The sequence below is a fragment of the Mugil cephalus genome, chromosome 5, assembly GCF_022458985.1.
Source record: "Mugil cephalus isolate CIBA_MC_2020 chromosome 5, CIBA_Mcephalus_1.1, whole genome shotgun sequence".
In the NCBI taxonomy this organism is placed as follows: Eukaryota; Metazoa; Chordata; class Actinopteri; order Mugiliformes; family Mugilidae; genus Mugil; species Mugil cephalus.
In genome coordinates, this window is record NC_061774.1 from 4,779,531 (window position 1) to 4,798,445 (window position 18,915).

The following is an 18,915-nucleotide window of genomic DNA, read 5'->3' on the forward strand; positions in this document are numbered from 1 at the left end:
ATCTGCATTTAGAGGAAGTTCAGATTAACCTGGGTTGTGTCCCGTTTCTTTTCCAATGAGTGCCTCTCTAATGACCCATTAATGTCCAAAATGAACAAATACCTCCATTTGCAATTCCTCCACACCATTTAGAACTAAAGACGCCACTTGGATGAGTATTGAAACGTCTTCAAGAAAACCTAATCCTCTTAGCGACCCTCCGTTTTAGCTTTTAACTTTTTTTTTGACATGGACAACTGAGAATCTTCACAGACGCACCATTACTTAATGTAATTACTAACATACTAACATTGTCTCAGTTGCGTTCTTGATGAGGTGCTTGTCCGCTATTGCGACTACCTACATATGTCCCTGTAACTGCGTCATACTCAACTTTAAAACACCCATTTAACAATGCCTAAGCTTTAGTTCGATCTTAAATTAGGCGTGCAAATTCGACAGTAAAAACTTTCAGTACGGATCGACGAATCAACTGTCGGCTCTGCTTACGTCCTTCGTGAAACACTTTGCGACAGCGCTGTTTGTCAGAGGCTTGATATACAGTTAACTTGAGCTGACTTAATCAGTTTGCCAATGATCTAATACCCCTCCCTGTTGACTCGGTAATAGTAGCTCATGATGGGCGTTTAGATAGAGATATGAGTCGATGAGGACAGACGTTTGTTTGCCAAGAAGTGTAAGCTCTCTTCAACCATTGATTAAGCTCGCAGATCAATATGTCAGCTTGGTTTTCATCCGCGCATCTTTCCCCCTCTCCGATCATCAACAGTGGCTTACACCGAGGGGTAATAATCGATTTTAATAGTATTTTTAGCTTAGCTTATTGATTACTGTACATACCGTAGGTCTAAGCAAGCACTGGTTTGTACACACGTCACAGGCTGGAGAAAATCAATATTACCAATGTGAGGCTGCTATCTACCCTATTTTTCAGCTCCCGTAATCTGTTTGCGTTAGTCTAACCTTATGTATAGGTTATGAGGTGGCGTGACAGACTGTGAGGTAACGGCGAAAGTCGTGGGTTGATCCTCCAGAGAGACATTAAATCTCTGCTCCGTCATTTAACCACTTGGGACTGGAATCACTTGGGAGTGGACTGAACGTCTTAAAATGCAAAAAAGGGCAGCTAAAGTGTAAAGGCAGTCCACTGGGAACACGTGCGCTTCAACCTGAATTATAGAACAATGCATTCAATACATTAACTTCTGCCTTTTGGCCACGGTGTCTGCTTACGTTTGATCTACGAGCTATGTGCGATCAGAAGCAGCTCGTAATGGTATTGTACCTGTATGCTTCAATATGCATGGGCTGGTTATTTGAATGAAATATGCCGTGTAGTAATGCACACGGAGGGCAGTATTGAAACTGTAAAATTCTCAATATAAACGTGGTGTCTGCAGAATACCATTTATCAAGTCAAATAGTCCATTAATAAGTCTAAATAGTTTGAGGTTGTTAATTCCGGTTGTAGTTTTTTCATACATTTTGTATTTTAGTAGTTTAGTTGCATGCAGTGAGTAGACAGACATAGTATGAGTCGAATTATATGATTATTACTGAAAATAGAAGAAAAATAAAGTGCAGAAGTTTGATTTAAAGTAATTAAAAAAAAAGTCAGTTTCTTGGTGTAGGGAGTAGAGCAGTGATGGTAAGCCTTGATAGCACTGAATATTTTTAAGAAATAAACCAGTATTATTTAAACTGTGCAGTATTAGTCTCTTGGCCACACTGGGCCGTGATCTTCTCACCCTCTAATTGTTCTCCTCTTTCCACTGAGCCACACAGGGAATTAAACCCCTAACCTCTCACTCCGCAAAATACCTTGCGGTCCCCGCTGAGCTTAATTTAAAGGAGGACGCAGTTGTCTGATGAATATTTGCAGGATGCAGACATTATGGATCATCCACAACTTCTCCTCACCCCCCCTTCTCATTTCCATTCTTTTCTCTCCTGCACTGCGGAGAACAGTGTTTGCTGCATAATCGCTCACTGAGTACTCCCGACTTTCTTGCCTCTCCCCCCACCAGCTGACCCAACTTCTTCATTTGGCTTCCTTGTGTGAGGCCTACTCCACTGGTCTGCGGTTTGATTGTCAGCTAGCTGGACAGGTGGGACCAATAGCGTTGATAAGTCAGAGTGTTCTAGGTTTGACCAGTTGCATTCCAAACCCGTATAATGGGTGTGAAAAACAAAAAAAAAACATCCTTTCTGGTTAAAATGATCGATAGCACACAATTAGGCACAAATGACTGTACTTTTCAAAGGTTAGTAGCTATAAATGGTTGCACTTCAGCACATTCAATATTTTGTAGATAGTGAACTTTTATTAATGACTCCCAGATAATGACTTTCTTTTCAGTCTTGAGTTCGCTGCCACATGGAGGCCGCATCATTTTAGCCGCCACCGTCACCACGTCTAACTCTCAACCTGCTCCCAACTTGACTGATACTTGTTGACAGGTTCGGAGCTTGCTTTGACTCCAGACATACAGTATTTACTCTCAAACCTCAAACTTTTAAATATTTGAGGCATTTAACATCAATCTTAGTCTCCTTGATTAAGTGCCTAATACCCGGAGTAGATTAAGCGTCTCGCTCACGGGCTCTTAGACAAGTGACGGTGGCTGTAAATAAATGCACAATGCTCATATTTTATGTATTTCTGTGTTATGGAAAGTATTCACATATCTATATTTAAGTAATCACGAATTTAAATCTAGAATTCACTTGTTTACGAAAATACAAATACAAAAACGCAGCTCTGACTAGTAAAACTAACAATGGACGCTGTTTACTGAGGGGGGATGAAAGAAGCGATCCTATAGTCCACTTATGTTTCCTGGCACATCTCTGCATGTTTACATGGATTTATTTTTGTCCGTGCGTGTGAGTGTGCATACTGTTTACCCAGCTTCCTCTGCACTCCCTCGGCACATCATTACTGTACATGTATTTGCTGCATGCGCGCGCAGGTGTATGTGTATGTTCAGGAGCGTCAAAGTGGACAACACAGACACAGTAGACTCACAATAATGCTGTGAACCATGCACGCAAACACACAGCATGTCTAGCACTTAGAGGCAGAAACACACACTTAGATATACTGTACAGTATACGCACACACAAAAACACACAGAGTAATGCACAAGGACAAATATGCTATAAATGTAGCATGTAGCATTAATGAATACCAAGCAGCGTAACAGTGGATTGTTATGGGCTTCACTTGAGTACTTTGTCCACACTGTAGTACTAAATACTTTTTGTAGGACTAATGGAGTAAAAACACTTAAGATTCACATATTTTTTTTTTATCCAATAAAATAACACTATTCACATTTGTTTTTAGGCCTTTTATTGAGGCAGTGTCTCTTCAACTGTCTTATTCCTCGCAGCAGCGTGTCAAAAAAAAAAGTTTCACCGTCTGCAGCTGCTGGGTTGTAAATATTTCAAAACTTTGACACCCAACTTTAACAGACTTTAGAAAGATTTTTTTTTTGTCAACAAAAAACAATCAATTCATGCCATAGCTAGTATTGTCTGTGTCCAAAGCCTGACATGTCTTATTTGTATGTGCCATAGAGTTCCATTCTTGTCCAGAAAAAAAAAAAAAAAAAAAAAAAAGGTAGAAACTATTAAAAACACATCACCAGGCCACATTGTTGCTCAGGGTGACATGTTCTTCCAGTTGCCGTGAACACAAATGCTGCTATACCATCTGCCGTCTTGCTGCTGGGAAGCACCAGCTAGAAATATTCTATTTACTCCTGTTAAGTATTATTCAATAATTATGATAACTACTCATTTAAAAGAAAAAATGTATAAATTTGTGACTTGATGTTAGTTACACCTTCAGCAGGAGCAAATAAGACGCAAAGTTTCAAACTTGTATTATTATGTCTTTTGTGTCTTTTTATGGGATATTGTTAAAAGAAATATTTAGAATAAGACGCAAACATCATGGTTTGAGGGTCCATAAATGTGGGTTGAATATTATCCTGCGTATATAGTGGAGTGTGTTTTTGAGTTAAGTGTAAGTGCCTTTGTGTTGTGTGTGTATGTGTGTTTGTGCCAGTGGCCTCTCTCTCCTCTGACGCCCCGCTCTCGCTGCGGAGCAGAGAAATCGCTCTCGCTGTTTCGCTGGCTTCTGGTGCTGGCAGGAGTCCTGGGGACCAACGGGGGGAAACAATCCCAACAAAGTGGCATGAATTAATGTGACTAATTAACACCACGTTAATTATTTGTAAATTGCATGTTTGGGTACACATTACTTGAGAGACATATGCTGCTTGTCGTGTTCGCCCAAACAAGTGCCAGCTAATCTGTATCTCTGGAGTGCCCCGCGACTGAAGACGGGCCAATCAGCACAGTGCAGGAGAAAGAAAACACATGAAGGAGAAAGAGAAAGAGAGATGTCGAGTGAAGAGGAAGGAAGGCTGAATGAGATCGCCAAGTATATTTCATCTCTGTGCGAGTTGTTTTTGTTTTTGTGCAGTTATTTGTGTGAAGTTTGTTAGGCTCGTGCTGTGCTGGTGAGCCTAAATTCGGCCCGCCTATTAAAAAATGAACAATAGGATTTTCAGTGCGGGCTCTGCAACGTGGGGCTGCCGGTGAGTTTTGGTGCTCACACTTTTGTCTCATGTCACCGCGAGTTTTCCCTCCCGTCCTTCGACTGCCATATTTTGGTTTTATTGAGTCAGATTTTCTTCGGCTGGTTGTGTGCCGCTCCTCTGACTCTGAAATGCCAAACATTCTCAGGTTCTAGTTTCTCAAATGCCTTTCTCTGTTCAACATATTTCTATGCTGGAATGTTTTGGTAACTTTAACAGAGTGAAGCAAGCAATCTGAGACCATCACCGAGGAGGAGACTTGTTTTGTTTGATACATTGTTTGATTGACCAAGTGAAACGTACCGTTCAATAGTTCTGAAAGCCCAAGGTAACATCTTTAATTGGCTTTGTTTTCCAACCAACAGGCAAAATTCCCAAAATAGACTCAACAAAGAATCAATCAATCAATCAATCAGTCAATCACCAATCAATCAAAAAATGTTGCCAAAGTACACTGATACCTGGTGTATTTTAATTTAAACGTCCTGTACTAAATCTAAGCTTAATGAAGATTATGGCATTTGATTTTTTTTCTTCAGAATAATGAGAGATTCGTTGTTTCCGGCTACAATTTGTAGTACTATCGAATTGTACTGACGCATGTTTCTTCTATTTTAGTCAGTGGGCAAAAACACTGTTCAGTTTAAATCAGTTTGGCAGCCGCATTCTAAAATTAGCATGATCCTGATGGTGCAGTGACCACCTTTCTGATGTTGTTTCAACATAAATTCAACATCGTACGTCTGACGAGGGGAGCTTTAGTGTGGGACTTATATTGGAATTAGTTTTCACTAGTGTATCTAATGTTTTGTCAGGTGTGTTTAATGAATGTAACAATTAGTTGCCTCCCTAACTGGAACACGTCACATAACATTATGTTTCTACCTATGATTTTCATCTGTGGGCATTTAATAGCTTAGAAATAGGAAATGCACTCAGTATTAAAGGTGCCAGTGGACGGACCAGTCTTCTCATCTTGATATCTAATTTGCAGCTGTATTTCTTAGAATTTCGGTTCATTGCAGACAGAGAGAAAACAATACGAGTATTCATTCAAATCGATTAAAACTAACCCGGAAAGAAAAAGCATCCCGCAGCCAAATCCTCTACCTTTGAGGAAGACAATGAAGTGTGTTGACTAGCAGCACCTCGGCTAAAGTGTTTCCCTGCCATGTAAATATTGAGTGTAAGGAGGCCCAGAAAATATTTGAACCTCAGCCTAGAGACTATCTGAAGAGAAACACAAGACCACTGTGCTTGAAATGATCCAAGACTTGCTAGCATGGCTACCATTACATGCTTATCTATCACTCTGTCACCCCGGGCTACGCACACTGGGTTTTATTAGGACAGTTTTGGTTGAGGAGACGCAACCAAAACTCCTGCATGGTTTGGTGAGGTGGGCAAGAAGCAGATCTGCGTATCACCTGAGCACCCCCCCCCCCCCCCCCCTCCTCCCCTCCACCTTTTGCCGTCCTCTCTCCCCTCTCGCCTCTCCCTCTCCTTCTCCTCTTGACCCACACCTCTTTTCATCTTCCCTCCTAGTTTCTCCCCCTACACCCTCGTAGTCTCTTCCTCATTCACCTTATTTTTCTTCGTCCCCTCTCACTGCTCCGTTTTTTTTTTTCTGTCCCGATCCTCCTACCCCCCACTCCTCCTCCGCCTCCACCACCTCCTCCTCCCCCTCTCCCCTCTCGTCTCCTCAGAGCTCCTCCGCATTAGCAGTCAGCTCCACTCCTAGACGTACTTTGTTTTTCAACCGTGGTAGAGACCGAGCGAGGGAGCGAGATACGGAGAGAGAGGGGGGGGGTTGGGGGGGGGGGGGGGGGGGGGGGTGCAGCGCAAGTGATAGAAAGGGAAAGGGAGAGCGAGAGCGAGAGAGAGAGCATCATTTACACAGTCATCCAGGCCGAGCGGACCCTGCAGTTCAGCCTCCTCTCCCTCCTCTTCCTACAGCCACTGCTCGCGATGCCAAACATTTTATGTGTTATTTAGTCATGCCTGACTTTATCGAATTTGAAAAACATGCCAGTCACGGGTACCCCCTCCCCGTCGCCCTCCGTCCCACCCCCACCCTCATCCGACCGCCAAAATCATCCTCATTGCCCTCTCTTTCCCTTGCTCTACCATCCAGGTCTGACCTCAACAGTCTCTCGAGCCCCCGTCTTTGGGGACATTTCACTTCTAAATGAAGTTTTATTCCCAGGCTTCTCTCCCTCCCACCTTTGTGGCACCCCCCCCCCCCCATGCACCACGCACCTCCTCCTGACCACCCACCCACCCTGGGGGAAGGGGAGAAAGAGCATAATTCTAGCCAACAGAGTGTTGGCTCTAAGATGGATTATTTCTGCTTGAAATCAGAGGCCATGTGCTGCTGGATAATGTGGCCTGTCCCGTTTTTTTTTTTTTTTTTTTTGTTCTAATGATGGAGATTTGACGGGCAGGAAAATGCAGAAGAACAGAGAGACTTGTTCCACCAGACAAGGAACGAGAGGCTAAAGGAAATCCCAGCACACTTGCCTTCATAATCCCAAAGTCGGGATTTATGCTTGTTTTGTTTTGTTTTTTCTCTGCTGTTATTTAACAGTCGGTCGTAGCTCAGCGGGTGGAGCAGGTCACCAACACTCGCTGGGATTAGTGAGCGTGGTTCTCGGTTAAAGCCAATGATGCTGAAAAGAAAACACGGCAAGAAAAAAAAAAACGTAGTAGTGGTGCTCTAGATTTCTTTTAAAATCATGTGCCAATTCAGCCCCACCTCACATGACCCAGATGTGCTCATACGCAAAGATTTGAAACTTGATGCTACACACCCATCCTGGAATATAATTACTTTCTAAACTGTCATCAACTGGATACTTCTGTTAGTTTGAACTACATGAGAATAGGCTTGTCACTGCTTGGAAAGAGTGCATTCTAATTGTTGACTGTTACAATAAATGTACTATACATAGATCCGCCTCTGTGAATCCTGCTTATTGTCTCGAATACAAATATGTGGGTGTATTTTTATTTTTTTCTCCAGACCAGACCAGACCAGACCAGTCATTTTTTCAAATTAGCCAGGCTGCTGTACAATCTTTCCATGTACCCCCTGGTAACTGCAGAAGTGTTCCCGTGGGTCCAAGTACCCCTGGTTGGAACTCACTAATTTTAGTCAGCGTTTAGACCAACACTGAGCCCTACGTAAAAACGCCACCGCCATCATTCATTCAAATGAGGCCATTCCGATGAGGCAGTGGGATGCCAGTGCACAAGGCTTAAATTTGAAATGCATTCAACGTGATGTGTCTTTTTGATAGGGCTCATAAGGATACTTAAGTAAAACTAAAAAAATGGGATGTAAATATCTGGATATTTACAGGGGAACAATGTTTGCAGGCAGCACAGGTCTCGTCAGTACAGGACCAAACTGCCCTGCCCTTGAGCAAGTCAGGTTGTTCAAGCGGAACTGCCCGGCGTTGTTCGGACGCGGCCTGTGGTTGCAGAGCAGTTCTCAGGCGTGTATGTGTGCAGGAGTGTGAAGCGGAGCGTTGCTGGAAATGAGTATCAGTGTTCAGCAGAAACCCTATAGCTGGGAAAAATAAAAGCTGGAAAAGCAAGGCTCTTTAAGGAAGAATGTGTTGCCAAGAAGTATTGTAGGAGATGGTATGAGTCGTTCTGCAGATTGGGTCTACACGTTACTAAAACTGCAATATTGCACTCTGCAGTTACCAGAAGAGGCTGCAATTTTTGTCCCAAGTGAAAAGCTGTTTGATGCAGCTGCCTTCACTTGGTGGTCTGCAGAATGCCTGATCTACATATTAAGTTGTGCTTTGAAGACAATCTTGCTTTGTATTCTGGGTAAATCCTGTGCAGTAATATCAGAGGTTTTCACTATTTCTGCTAAGTACTGAAATAAATCTGGCTAGGCTGAGATACTACAAAACACAATTTACATCTTACAAATCCTTTTATGAAGTATGGTTGACTACGGTTACGTCTCAGTTAATAGAGATTGATTAATCATTTTTCATTAATCCTTTTGTTATTTTGTGTATTAAATGCTACAAAACTGAGTTGTCTGTTGGCTTTCCTCTTCAGTGCAGTCTTGCTGTTGTGGGTTCAATGTAACAATCTAGCTAGCTACTGAGCAGCAGTTCTTCAAATGACCACTTGAGGCTATATCCATGACTGAGTCAGTCCCCACAGACCTCCACGTTAAAATGTCCAACTTTACAGCATAAATAAACACATTTAATGTCCTGTACGCCAACATTTGTTTGGTGTCTACATCTAATTACCCTGTTCTTGACAACTGTTTGGGGTTGAATTTGTATATAATAATTATACGTATCTAAGGGTTTGGCTGCTTTGACAGACAGGTGGGAGCTGACTCAGGTTGCTAGGCATGCAACTTCAACTTTTTTACCCAGAGCCACTTAGTTAGGCAGGGTCAGGCTCAGGGTCAGGCATTCGTCCATATTCAGTTGGTGGTTATGAGAAATCAAAATGTCTATCCCTGAAAAAGTGTTTATCTTTTATATTTTATAAATTGGTTATTTTTCTTTTGAGTTCATATTTTAAAGTTTTTAATGTCGAGTCAAAAATGTAAAAGGTAAAGAAGTGGAGAGTCTCTGAGCTGGAAGATTTGCTTGATGATGTTGCTGTTAAAGATATGTTTTGTTGAATATTCTTTAACGAGGAGGCCAAATTAACCAACAGTAAGCCACTGAGCAAATACACTAGTTAGTTAAAAGCTGAGAAGACAAAACAGTAATGATTACATACTATAAAAGACATCTAAGTATTCGAGAATCTGTATCTTTCTGCATTCCTTCACAGTGCATTCAAAATGTAATGGGAAATGTAAGCCACACGCACTGTATCATCCATTCCTCTCCTTGAAGCCAGCGAACACAGTGGAGATAGAAACCAGAGAAAGCCTGAGGGCTATAAAACACTGAAGACACTTTCTCCCTCCCTGACTCCTCCTCCAGTTTTCATCATGCAGCCTGCTCATTGTCTCTTTAGGCCCCTGCAGAAAGTTTGCTCTGCAGAAGTTGTCCATCTTAATAATTCAGTTTAATACCAAACTAAGTCATGGAGTCTTATTATTCTGAGAAATCGGTGAGAGTGCTTTTTTCTTTCTTGTGGAGTCTCACTCATACGAGGTATATTCAAAACTCGCCGTATTATATGAAGTGCTATATCTTGGAAGAAGTGGACTGAGAAGCCCAAATTTATGATCTTTAAACTTCAGATGTGCATTTGAATTCACCTCCAGTGGAAGATTTTTTTGAGACTTGCTTAAAGGATAAAAAAAAATCTTATTCAATTTAAGAATAAAGGATTTGGGAATAATTTATCAATATGTTTCAGGAAAATCCAATAGTCTCTGTAGTTGTATAATGTGCCTGTTACTTTGAGAGTCTCGATTCCTAAGCTGACCACTGCTCAATAGCATAGAGCAGGATCGTTCAGGTTTCTCATATACGCTGTTAATAAAGAGCTTTTCATCTTTAATGTGGCCTGTGTTTTTTTTTAAGTTGCTGTCTGGAGCAAAGGGGTTAACGTCTAATCAATAGTCAGGAATGATTTTCCATTTTATAAGAAGAGTCACACTGCAAAATAGAACATAATCAATTCCATTCATGTGAACATGCGATCAGTCTCTGCCTCCTCCTGAGAGCCTTTCACGGACAATAACATGTTCATCTTTATTAGTGAATCTGAAGCAGTTGTCTTTATTAAGAAGTCCCTTTGCAATTATTCTAATCTTGGCACATATTTTTGATTCTGGGTTGTGTTCTCTGAACGCTTTCATTTGAATGATCTTGCATTGAATTTAATATTTTTGGTTTGCTGAATGTCAAGTGTGAGTATGACAAAATAATCGGATTTCTTTTAAGTTTCTTTAAATTCACTTGATTTTATTTTCATCTCAAACTCAAACATACTTTGTCAAAATACGCTGACTGTTGTTGTTACCGTTGCGTCCGTCTCAAAGTTTTCATTTGTTATTGGGTATCAGGCACATTTTATATTAAGCATGTACAGTATGTCACTAAAGCACTCCACATTACTACGGTAATCAAACTTTTTTGAACAACACGTTCAGTTCATAGTTCCCAACGATTTTGTGAAATACATTTTTCACATTCTCTCTCAAAGGTTGATGCCAAAACTGATGCTACTTTTTTACATATGCTTAGCTGCCAGTCCTGCAATAAAATGCTAGTTTAATAAAGGTCCTCCTGTTCAGCATTTGTTAAAAATACAGAGAGCTTTTGATTTAGTTTTTTTATTGTAGACTGTGTCTTTTAGTAGAGTTGAATTGTATTGTCTTGTGCCGGCACATGTTCCAATTATTTTGGCAAGCTCAGATTAGTCAGTGGGCCAACTCCATCCAGGATCATCCAGTTGAATTACCACTTTCCTGAAGTTGTTTCACCATTAACAGTCATAAAGTTAAGATTTAGTGCAGGTTCTTATATTGGATTTGTTTCATAATGGACATAATTATCAGATGTATCCCCATCTGCAACATGATGCCTGACCTAGGTCATGAACCTACCTCCAAATCTCCCGACACTATTTGCACTCGCTTGCGAATGTTCTGTTCATCTCTGGAAAGGGTTTTGTGTGGGACTGTTATATCAGAATGCATTTGTTTTCACTGATGTACCTAATGAACTGGCAAACTGTGCCCAGCCAGGAGGCGAAGAGATCAGCTTAGCATAAAATCTTAAACAACAGCTAACCTCGTTCTGTCCACAGTTGAAACAGTACTTCCATCCATCTCTCCGCACTTCACTGTCTCATTTGTATCTTCCATATTCAAACTGAAGCGTAAAGTGAAAAAAAAAAAAAGAAAAAAAAAGTGGCTTCATTTGCGGTGTAAGAACTTTACACGCAGCTGGGGGAGCTGCTTCCCGCTGTTTCCAGTGTGTGTGCTAAGTTAATTGTCTCCCTGCTTCAGCTTGGTACTTAACTGACAGACTTAAGAGTGGCATCAATCTTCTCATCTACCTCATGGCAAGAAAATAAATGGGACAAATTATTCCTTTAATGTTTGGAAAATAGAAAGGTTCTGGTATCTGTATCAACATAGCAGCACACAGACCTAAATAGTATCAGAGGCAGCAGCAGCCTCGTAGTTATAAATCGTACATGATACCGTTCATAATTATGCTGTATTTCATGCTGTCACTCTGTTCTGCTATTCTATTTGGCCGTCTATCTTCATTTCATTTCATGTTTGGTTTCCATCTGCATTAAGCAGCTCTGTCCTCTCTTCTGTGTCCCCACAGCGATCGGCCGGACGTTGATCCCCCGTTATTTCAGCACGGTGTTCGAGGGAGGGGTCACCGAGCTCCACTACATCCTCAAACACTCCAAGGAGTCCTTCCACAACTCCTGCATCACCCTGGACTGTGATCAGTGCACCATGGTCACCCAGCACGGGAAGCCAATGTTTACAAAGGTAACACCTGACCCCTGAGCTTCTCCCGCCATGAATAATTGATCACAGGCTATGATAATGGGCCGGGTGAGGCGTTTAACTGGTTAAAGATCAAATCCATTTACACCCTTTGACTCTTTTTTTTTTCTTTCTCTCTTTCATGATGTCCCTCGGTTTTTTGAGCTCACGCCGGGCAGCTTTGCTGTCATACATGAGAAAGTCTTCAAATAAGCTAATCCTTTAATTTATCCCACAATGGATTATAAATTATTAAATTGATGTGGTATCTTTATGTGTGTGTGTGTGTGTGTGTGTGTATATATATATATATATGTGTGTGTGTGTGTATGTATGTATCTATATATATATATATTAAATGTGTATCCTTCATTTGTGAAGGAGTATTTTTATCCCAACAGTCTTGAGACTTTAACCACTAAATCCATAATTACTCATTTCTTTTAGTAAATGACTGTACTATTATTACTATTGATTAGAAGTAGAGAGGAGAAGAGATATTATTCTTTAGACCACTTTAAGCATCAACGTTTATTAGCTTAAACATAGGAGCCTGCATGCATTTTTCCTTGACCAAATACCTGCACCGAGCAGCGTTGCCGGATTTACGAATTCATGCAGGGAAATGTCACACACACTCATATTTACTCTCTACACTTATCAGCATTTTGGCCTCTGCCTGGACCTCCAAATCCACTGGCATTTCTAATGTTAAAGATGTCGACTGATTCTTAAGCCCGCAGGTACTCTAAAGGCAATGCCGCCGGGACATGAATAAGATCTTTGAAGAGTTTCAGTTTAGTTTGCGGCATGAGCGGCGCACGGAGAGCAGCTAGGGAGGCAGAGGAAACACAAATTGCGCCGGTGAAATAATCCAAACCTGACACCGAGGTCTAGTGAAAGCACTAAAGCTGAGCTATCTGCTTTTGTCTTTGGGGAGAGAATCCCCCTGTGAGCTGAAGTGAATATCTGCTGCACCACAGTCTGATCCAGATGGCTCGCTGACTCCTAGTGTTCTTCTGCTGACTGTCTAAATGAATCTGAGGCCAGATACCTTGTCAGCGCCGAGCAGCCGAGCTAAAGGGATTCCATGTTCCCTGTAGCATGAACCCTGAGCTGAAGCACCAGACCGGATTGTTCTGACATTAAACAGCTCTACGCCCTCTTGTTTTCGGGACTTGACAGTATGCACTCACTCTTGTGTGTCTGCGTGTGTGCCCGGGTGCGTGTGTGTGTGTGCGAAGTGAGTCCGAAATTAAACTTCTTGGCTGACCTGCCAAGTGCTGGGAGACTAAAAAGTGAATTAGTCTTTGTTTTAGCGAGTAAATTCAACGGCAAATAGCTTTAGAGAAAAATTGAGATCTAAAAATCTTGCTTTCTGAAATAAAATTTAAAGAAAAATGTGCCATTAGGCCGATGTTATCTTTTACTTTTCAGTACAAATGAATTTAATTGAAACATTTCGTGATGTCAAGTGCAGCTTTTTCATCATAGCGCAATATATTTTTTTTTTCCTTCCTCGCGTTTAGATATTGATTCTTGGAGAAAATTCTCCTCACGCCAATGAAAACAGCACCAAAGTCAAATTATCGTGCGCAGATTCTAGTTCTCGGGTTTTAAGATTCATTTCAATTCTTCTGGCACGAATATAAAAAATGAGTGTGGGTGGGTTTGACTTCTTTTTGTTTCTTTAATTTGAACATTTAAAATCCGAGTACGCAACATCGGGAGGTTCCAACATTTATACAAACATGAAACCAACAGAAACTTTTAGTTATTAACAAAATAATGATGTTTATTTGTACTGAGCGGGGCACTTACTCAGATGTCTCGGATGTACTCGGATGTCTCATAGATAAAAGCAGTAATTGAACCAATACGTGTTTTTTGGCTCCACTCAATGAAGAAAACATGACAGTAAATAATGTTACATTTTCTTTATCCACTATGTTTCCGCCTGAAACATATAAATGGTTTTAAAACTGGAATGTTTAGAAAGTATTCTAGTCTTAACCCTCCTTCATATAAAGAGAGAAATCAACAAATAAAGCTCCATCTAATTCTTTGAAAATGATATCATCCCATAATACCGCTCTGTCCACGAGCCAACAGCCAAGACCAGTTTTCAGGCTTTTACAGGAGGAGAAAGAAGAACATTTTAATGTGCATACACTTGTTTTTGTTGATCTATTTTTCTTTTTCTTTATTGTTAACGACCAGAAATGCCGCATTCTACATGCTACACATGACCTCCATACTAACAAGGAACCTCGCGTTTTATTGAGAATTCTCAGGAAATATGTTCATTTACATGTGGAAACGTTTGTGAGTGTTGTAGTGCAGGACCTTCATTTGACATCCTGTCCACGCGTCTAGGTGTTTATGGTGTGTGCGTTTATGTTGGCATGCATGGCTGCCTACACGTGAGATGTGGGGGTACCTGAGGTCACGTCAGGGAGCGATGTGGTGATTGGGTGGGGGGTTGGGCACGCGCGTGCGTGTTGGTGTGGTTATTAGTGAACACCTCCAATTAACCACAGAGGAAATGTCCTTTTATGTTCTTATTTTAAGGTTTTTGTGAGCAACATTTCCCAAAAGGGAAAAAAAAAAAAAAAGACAACAACAAAAAAAAACCTAATATATTACAAGTGTCCGATATTAACCGTACAGAACAGGAACAGAACGGCCCAGGCCCCGGTCAACAAAAAGCTAAATTTGATGCTCGCAGCGCTGCTCTCTTTTCATCTTCACCTAAATTGGATGAGAAGAATTAATTCATTAGAAAAAAAAATTCCAATAACTGAGCGTGTTCTCCCTGAGCTCCCAGCAGCAGCAGCAGCAGCAGCGAGCCTGCAGCTCTGGAGGCCCGAATCTCAATCAGCTCTGCCTCGCCTCGCTTTCCTCCACCACCACCACCACCACCACCGCCGCCGCCGCCCAACCTCCCCCCATCCTCCCCCACCACCACCACGTCGCCCCCTCTCTCTCGCTCATCCTCCTCCCTGACTTACTCGCTCTCGCTCTATACTTCACCCCCTCCCTTCCCCTGCACCCTCAACACACACACACACTCAGACACACACAAACCCGCATCCTTCATCCCTAGAGAAATCATCCCCAGCTCCCAGCTCCCAGCTCGCTCTCGTGCTCTCCTCTCTCTCTCTCCCTCTCCCTCTCTCACTGCCTATATGTGTCTCTTTATTTTCCTATCTCTCCCTTTCTCTGTCTTTCAAAATGTCTAATTCGGACCATATTTTAAAAAGAATTCTTGCTTTATTAAAACTTATTTTTATGGGTTTGGACATCCACCCAATCAGAAACAACAGCCCTGTAGTCACTGAGTTAATATGTGAGGTCTGGGGAAATGCTGTGGCGTCTCTTAAATGAAGTCAGACAGGACAGAAAACACACGTCTTTCTGAGACGGTCGGACAGAAAATGGGGAGTGAAAGAAATGCATGCAACAAATGTCAAACAAAGGCCAAAGTGGAACCGCTGACGTACTGTAGCGGTTCATATATGAGACCCTATAGCCCACTGGTAGACAATCCCACAGGTATTTAACAGAGTCAGTACCTGTTCTTCCCAAGATGTGAGGAGGGACAAAATAAAGGCTAACTATGAAACGATTATTTTACATTTAGTGTTTGCACGCAGGCTACTAGGTACAACTGTATTTGTACAATTGTTGTGTGTAGACTCACCTTTCCTGTACAGTGTGGTGCTATTACTAACGTTCTATGCGTGCTGAATTTGGCTTTTCCAATCAGTTGTGGTGGTTTATATGCAGGGCTCTTAAATGTTCCTTTCTTTTTATAGATGTTTTGCATCCTGATTCAGACATTGTTGGCTGTTTTTGATTCCAAATGCTCTACTCTTCAACGTTACTATGAAAACCGAGAACCATTCATTATTTATTCAGTATTTTCTCTTTGATCCGTTGGAGAACCTAAATAGAATTTAGCTCTGTTTAAATGTCTTCTGAGTCGTTGCAAAAATCCTCTCAACACAATAAACCTCCGCACTGAACCAGTTTTGGATTTATTGCCACATATACGCACACATACGATGTATATGTCTCTGTTTATTGCGCTGAACACAAAGAAAAATTCCACATGTGTGTGCATATATGTGCCAGTGAATCTGATTCTGTTTAATAACTGGATCTAATTTTAATGGTGACAGTCACTCCAGGGAATCACAGGTTTTAAAGGACTACATCGTGTCATTGAGGCGCTACGGCCTAATGAATGGGCGGGGTCACTTAGAGTGGGCGGGGCTCTCCAGGTGTTGCTTGACAATGTGCGCCGGGCTTAACGGGGTGATGGGTGGTGAGGTGTTGACAAGGTGACACCGGGTGCCAATTTGACCAAAAGCTCCCAACCTTTCAGCCGCCCCCGGTTTCCCCGGCACCTCTATTCACTACCCAGCAGGCCTTGCTTTCCTCTGACCGGTGAGTGTTAGCTCGGAGGGCATGGCCCTTGTTACCGGTGCCCAGCTGGGGTTTTCTGCATGCTGGGAGGCGAGCAAAGAGCAAGAGGCGAGTTCATGACACAGTGATCTCCGCTCAAGTGAATTTAATTCCCTGAGTGGATTTTTTTTTTTTTTTTTTTTTTGTGGGGGTGAGAAATTGTTATCAGCAATCTGTGTCACAAGTTCCTACTGTTATTTTTAGTCCTTTTTAAAATACCACCAGCAAACTATAATTGCGACCTCCTTCCGGATCAGAGTTGACCATGAGAGGCTCAGCAGTAGATACTGACATTCATTTTAATACTGTAACTCAACATGAGTCCGTGTGAGCAAGTACAGTAGAGCTTCATAGAGATCCCCCCTCTCTTTCCCTTCTTATTACTTATAAATTTCGTCATATGAGATTCTCCTCTGTTGGTGTACTACGACACATTTGGACTCACCTGTGTCCATATATGTGCACAGGATTACATGCGTTTTCACCTTAATTGGCAGCAGACAGCAGAGTCAGTCAGGGAATATGTGCAGAGAGCGAGAGAGACGGGGATATGGCAAAAAAAAAAAAGGCTGCAGTCGAACTGGCAGCACTGCAGTCGCCTCTTAATAGTGACACATCCCAATGACATTTCATTCTTAGGCTGGAAATACACTCTGCAGGACACAAACATGTCACGTTTATCCTACATAAAAATGATTGTATTGATTTGAAGCGGCTGAATTGGGTCCACGGTTGCAAGATGATTATCACGTTGAGGTTTTCAATTATCTACGGGGCAACACTCACTGTAATGTATTTGCTTTAAGGCTGCAACTGATAATCGTTTTCATTAGAAATTAATTAATTAGTCAGGTGGGCTACAAAATGTAGAACACAAATAAGGAGTGATTTTTGGCAGTTTTCCTCAAATAATTATCGACTAATCATTTCAGCTACAAGCTCAACACACATAAAAAGCAACTTAATCATGTGTTCATTAGACATGTCAGCAGCTTGTTGCTATAAATTCAGCAACTCTTTTTTCAGTGACTCTTTATATTCATAAGAAGTAGTCATGTGTGCCCATAATAATCAGTATAATGACCGTTAGCGCCTCCGTTGTTAATTGATTGTCAGGTTAGGGTACAGTATTGAGTAGTGTCTCAGTTGCAGGACGCTGTTATTCTTTCTTGCTCTTTTGAGCCTGAGATCCCCTGTTCTCAGCCCCGTTGTGTGGAAGATTTATGACCCTGCTCTTAAATCAATGGGGGACTCTCTGTGAGGGGCTGTACTGTTTAATGGACCACTTTTTAATTCACTGGGATTTTCCTCCTTTCAAGTTTTCATAAGGGAAACGCTATTTAGCTTTAAAAAAAATAAAAAAATAAAGAAAATTGTTTCACCAATTGTCAGAAATATTAGATTTTAACCTATTGGCTTTTACTGAGGAAGAAATAAATAGCTTTGTATGAGTGCTCTGGATTCTGATGAAAAAGGGCTGCATTCGTGGTTCATAAAGTGTCTCCGCACCAGTGCCACTCAGACGAATTCCTGCACATTTATTGCGCTTGGCAATTAAAGGGATGCTTATTCTGGTTCTGATTTAGACGGTTTACAAGTTTGCTTATCAGTTACAGATGAGCAGAAACTTCGTAGAGAGAAATAAGAGTAATACTGGAGGCAGGGCTAAGGACACGGTTGGTACTATGGAAAGAGGAATCAATAGTGAATTGTTGTTTCACTTTAGGCTACAGCACCTGGAAAGCATCAGAAGGCTCCCTAGTAAACACAGTTCACGCTATTTCACTGCTGGTGGCTAAGTACTGTAAGTCTGCAAAAAGCACACTTTCAGGAATGATGTAAGGAATTACTCGTTTCCATCATACATGACTAAATGTTTGGCCCTTTAATAGGTTTCAGCGGCCCGGGGGTAGAAAACTCATACATGACTTAATGACAACGATGCATTTCATTTCAAAGGAGGAAAAGAAAAACAGCAAAGTTGAAGTTGAATGTTTGTTTGAGTGCTAGTGGATTAATTGTAACATTCGCGCTTATAATTGAACATGGACGAAGAACCTGGAGGTCAGAGATAATTAGGAGGTGGTTTCGTGGTTTTAATTTTACGTGTGTGTTGCTTTGAAACAGAATGAATGTCAACTAGCTAAGAAAGAGAAGCTGAGAACAAACTGTGTGACAGTGTGTTCTGCAGGTGATCCACTCCATAAGTTTTTAAATTTTCTTGCTTTATCTAAAAGGCTAAAAAAACCTCACAAACTCACAGAGGTTTTCTTTACAGTCACATTTATTTATTTATTTATTTGTTTGTTTTTATTTTGGGGGTAGTTACAAGTTAATGATGCATGCATGTATTTCATGCTGAGCTCTGAGGTCATC

The 18,915-nt window shown here is 41.4% G+C and overlaps 1 protein-coding gene across 5 annotated transcripts in view; it reads left to right on the top strand.

The window, feature by feature from the left end:
- Positions 1-18,915, top strand: part of ldb2a (LIM domain binding 2a) — an 86,360-nt gene that overhangs the window by 44,185 nt on the left and 23,260 nt on the right. For all 5 annotated transcript variants that reach the window (XM_047585220.1, XM_047585221.1, XM_047585222.1 and 2 more), the window contains exon 3: positions 11,900-12,072. In XM_047585220.1, coding sequence (XP_047441176.1) covers positions 11,900-12,072 — 173 coding nt within the window. The remainder of the gene's footprint in view (positions 1-11,899; positions 12,073-18,915) is intronic.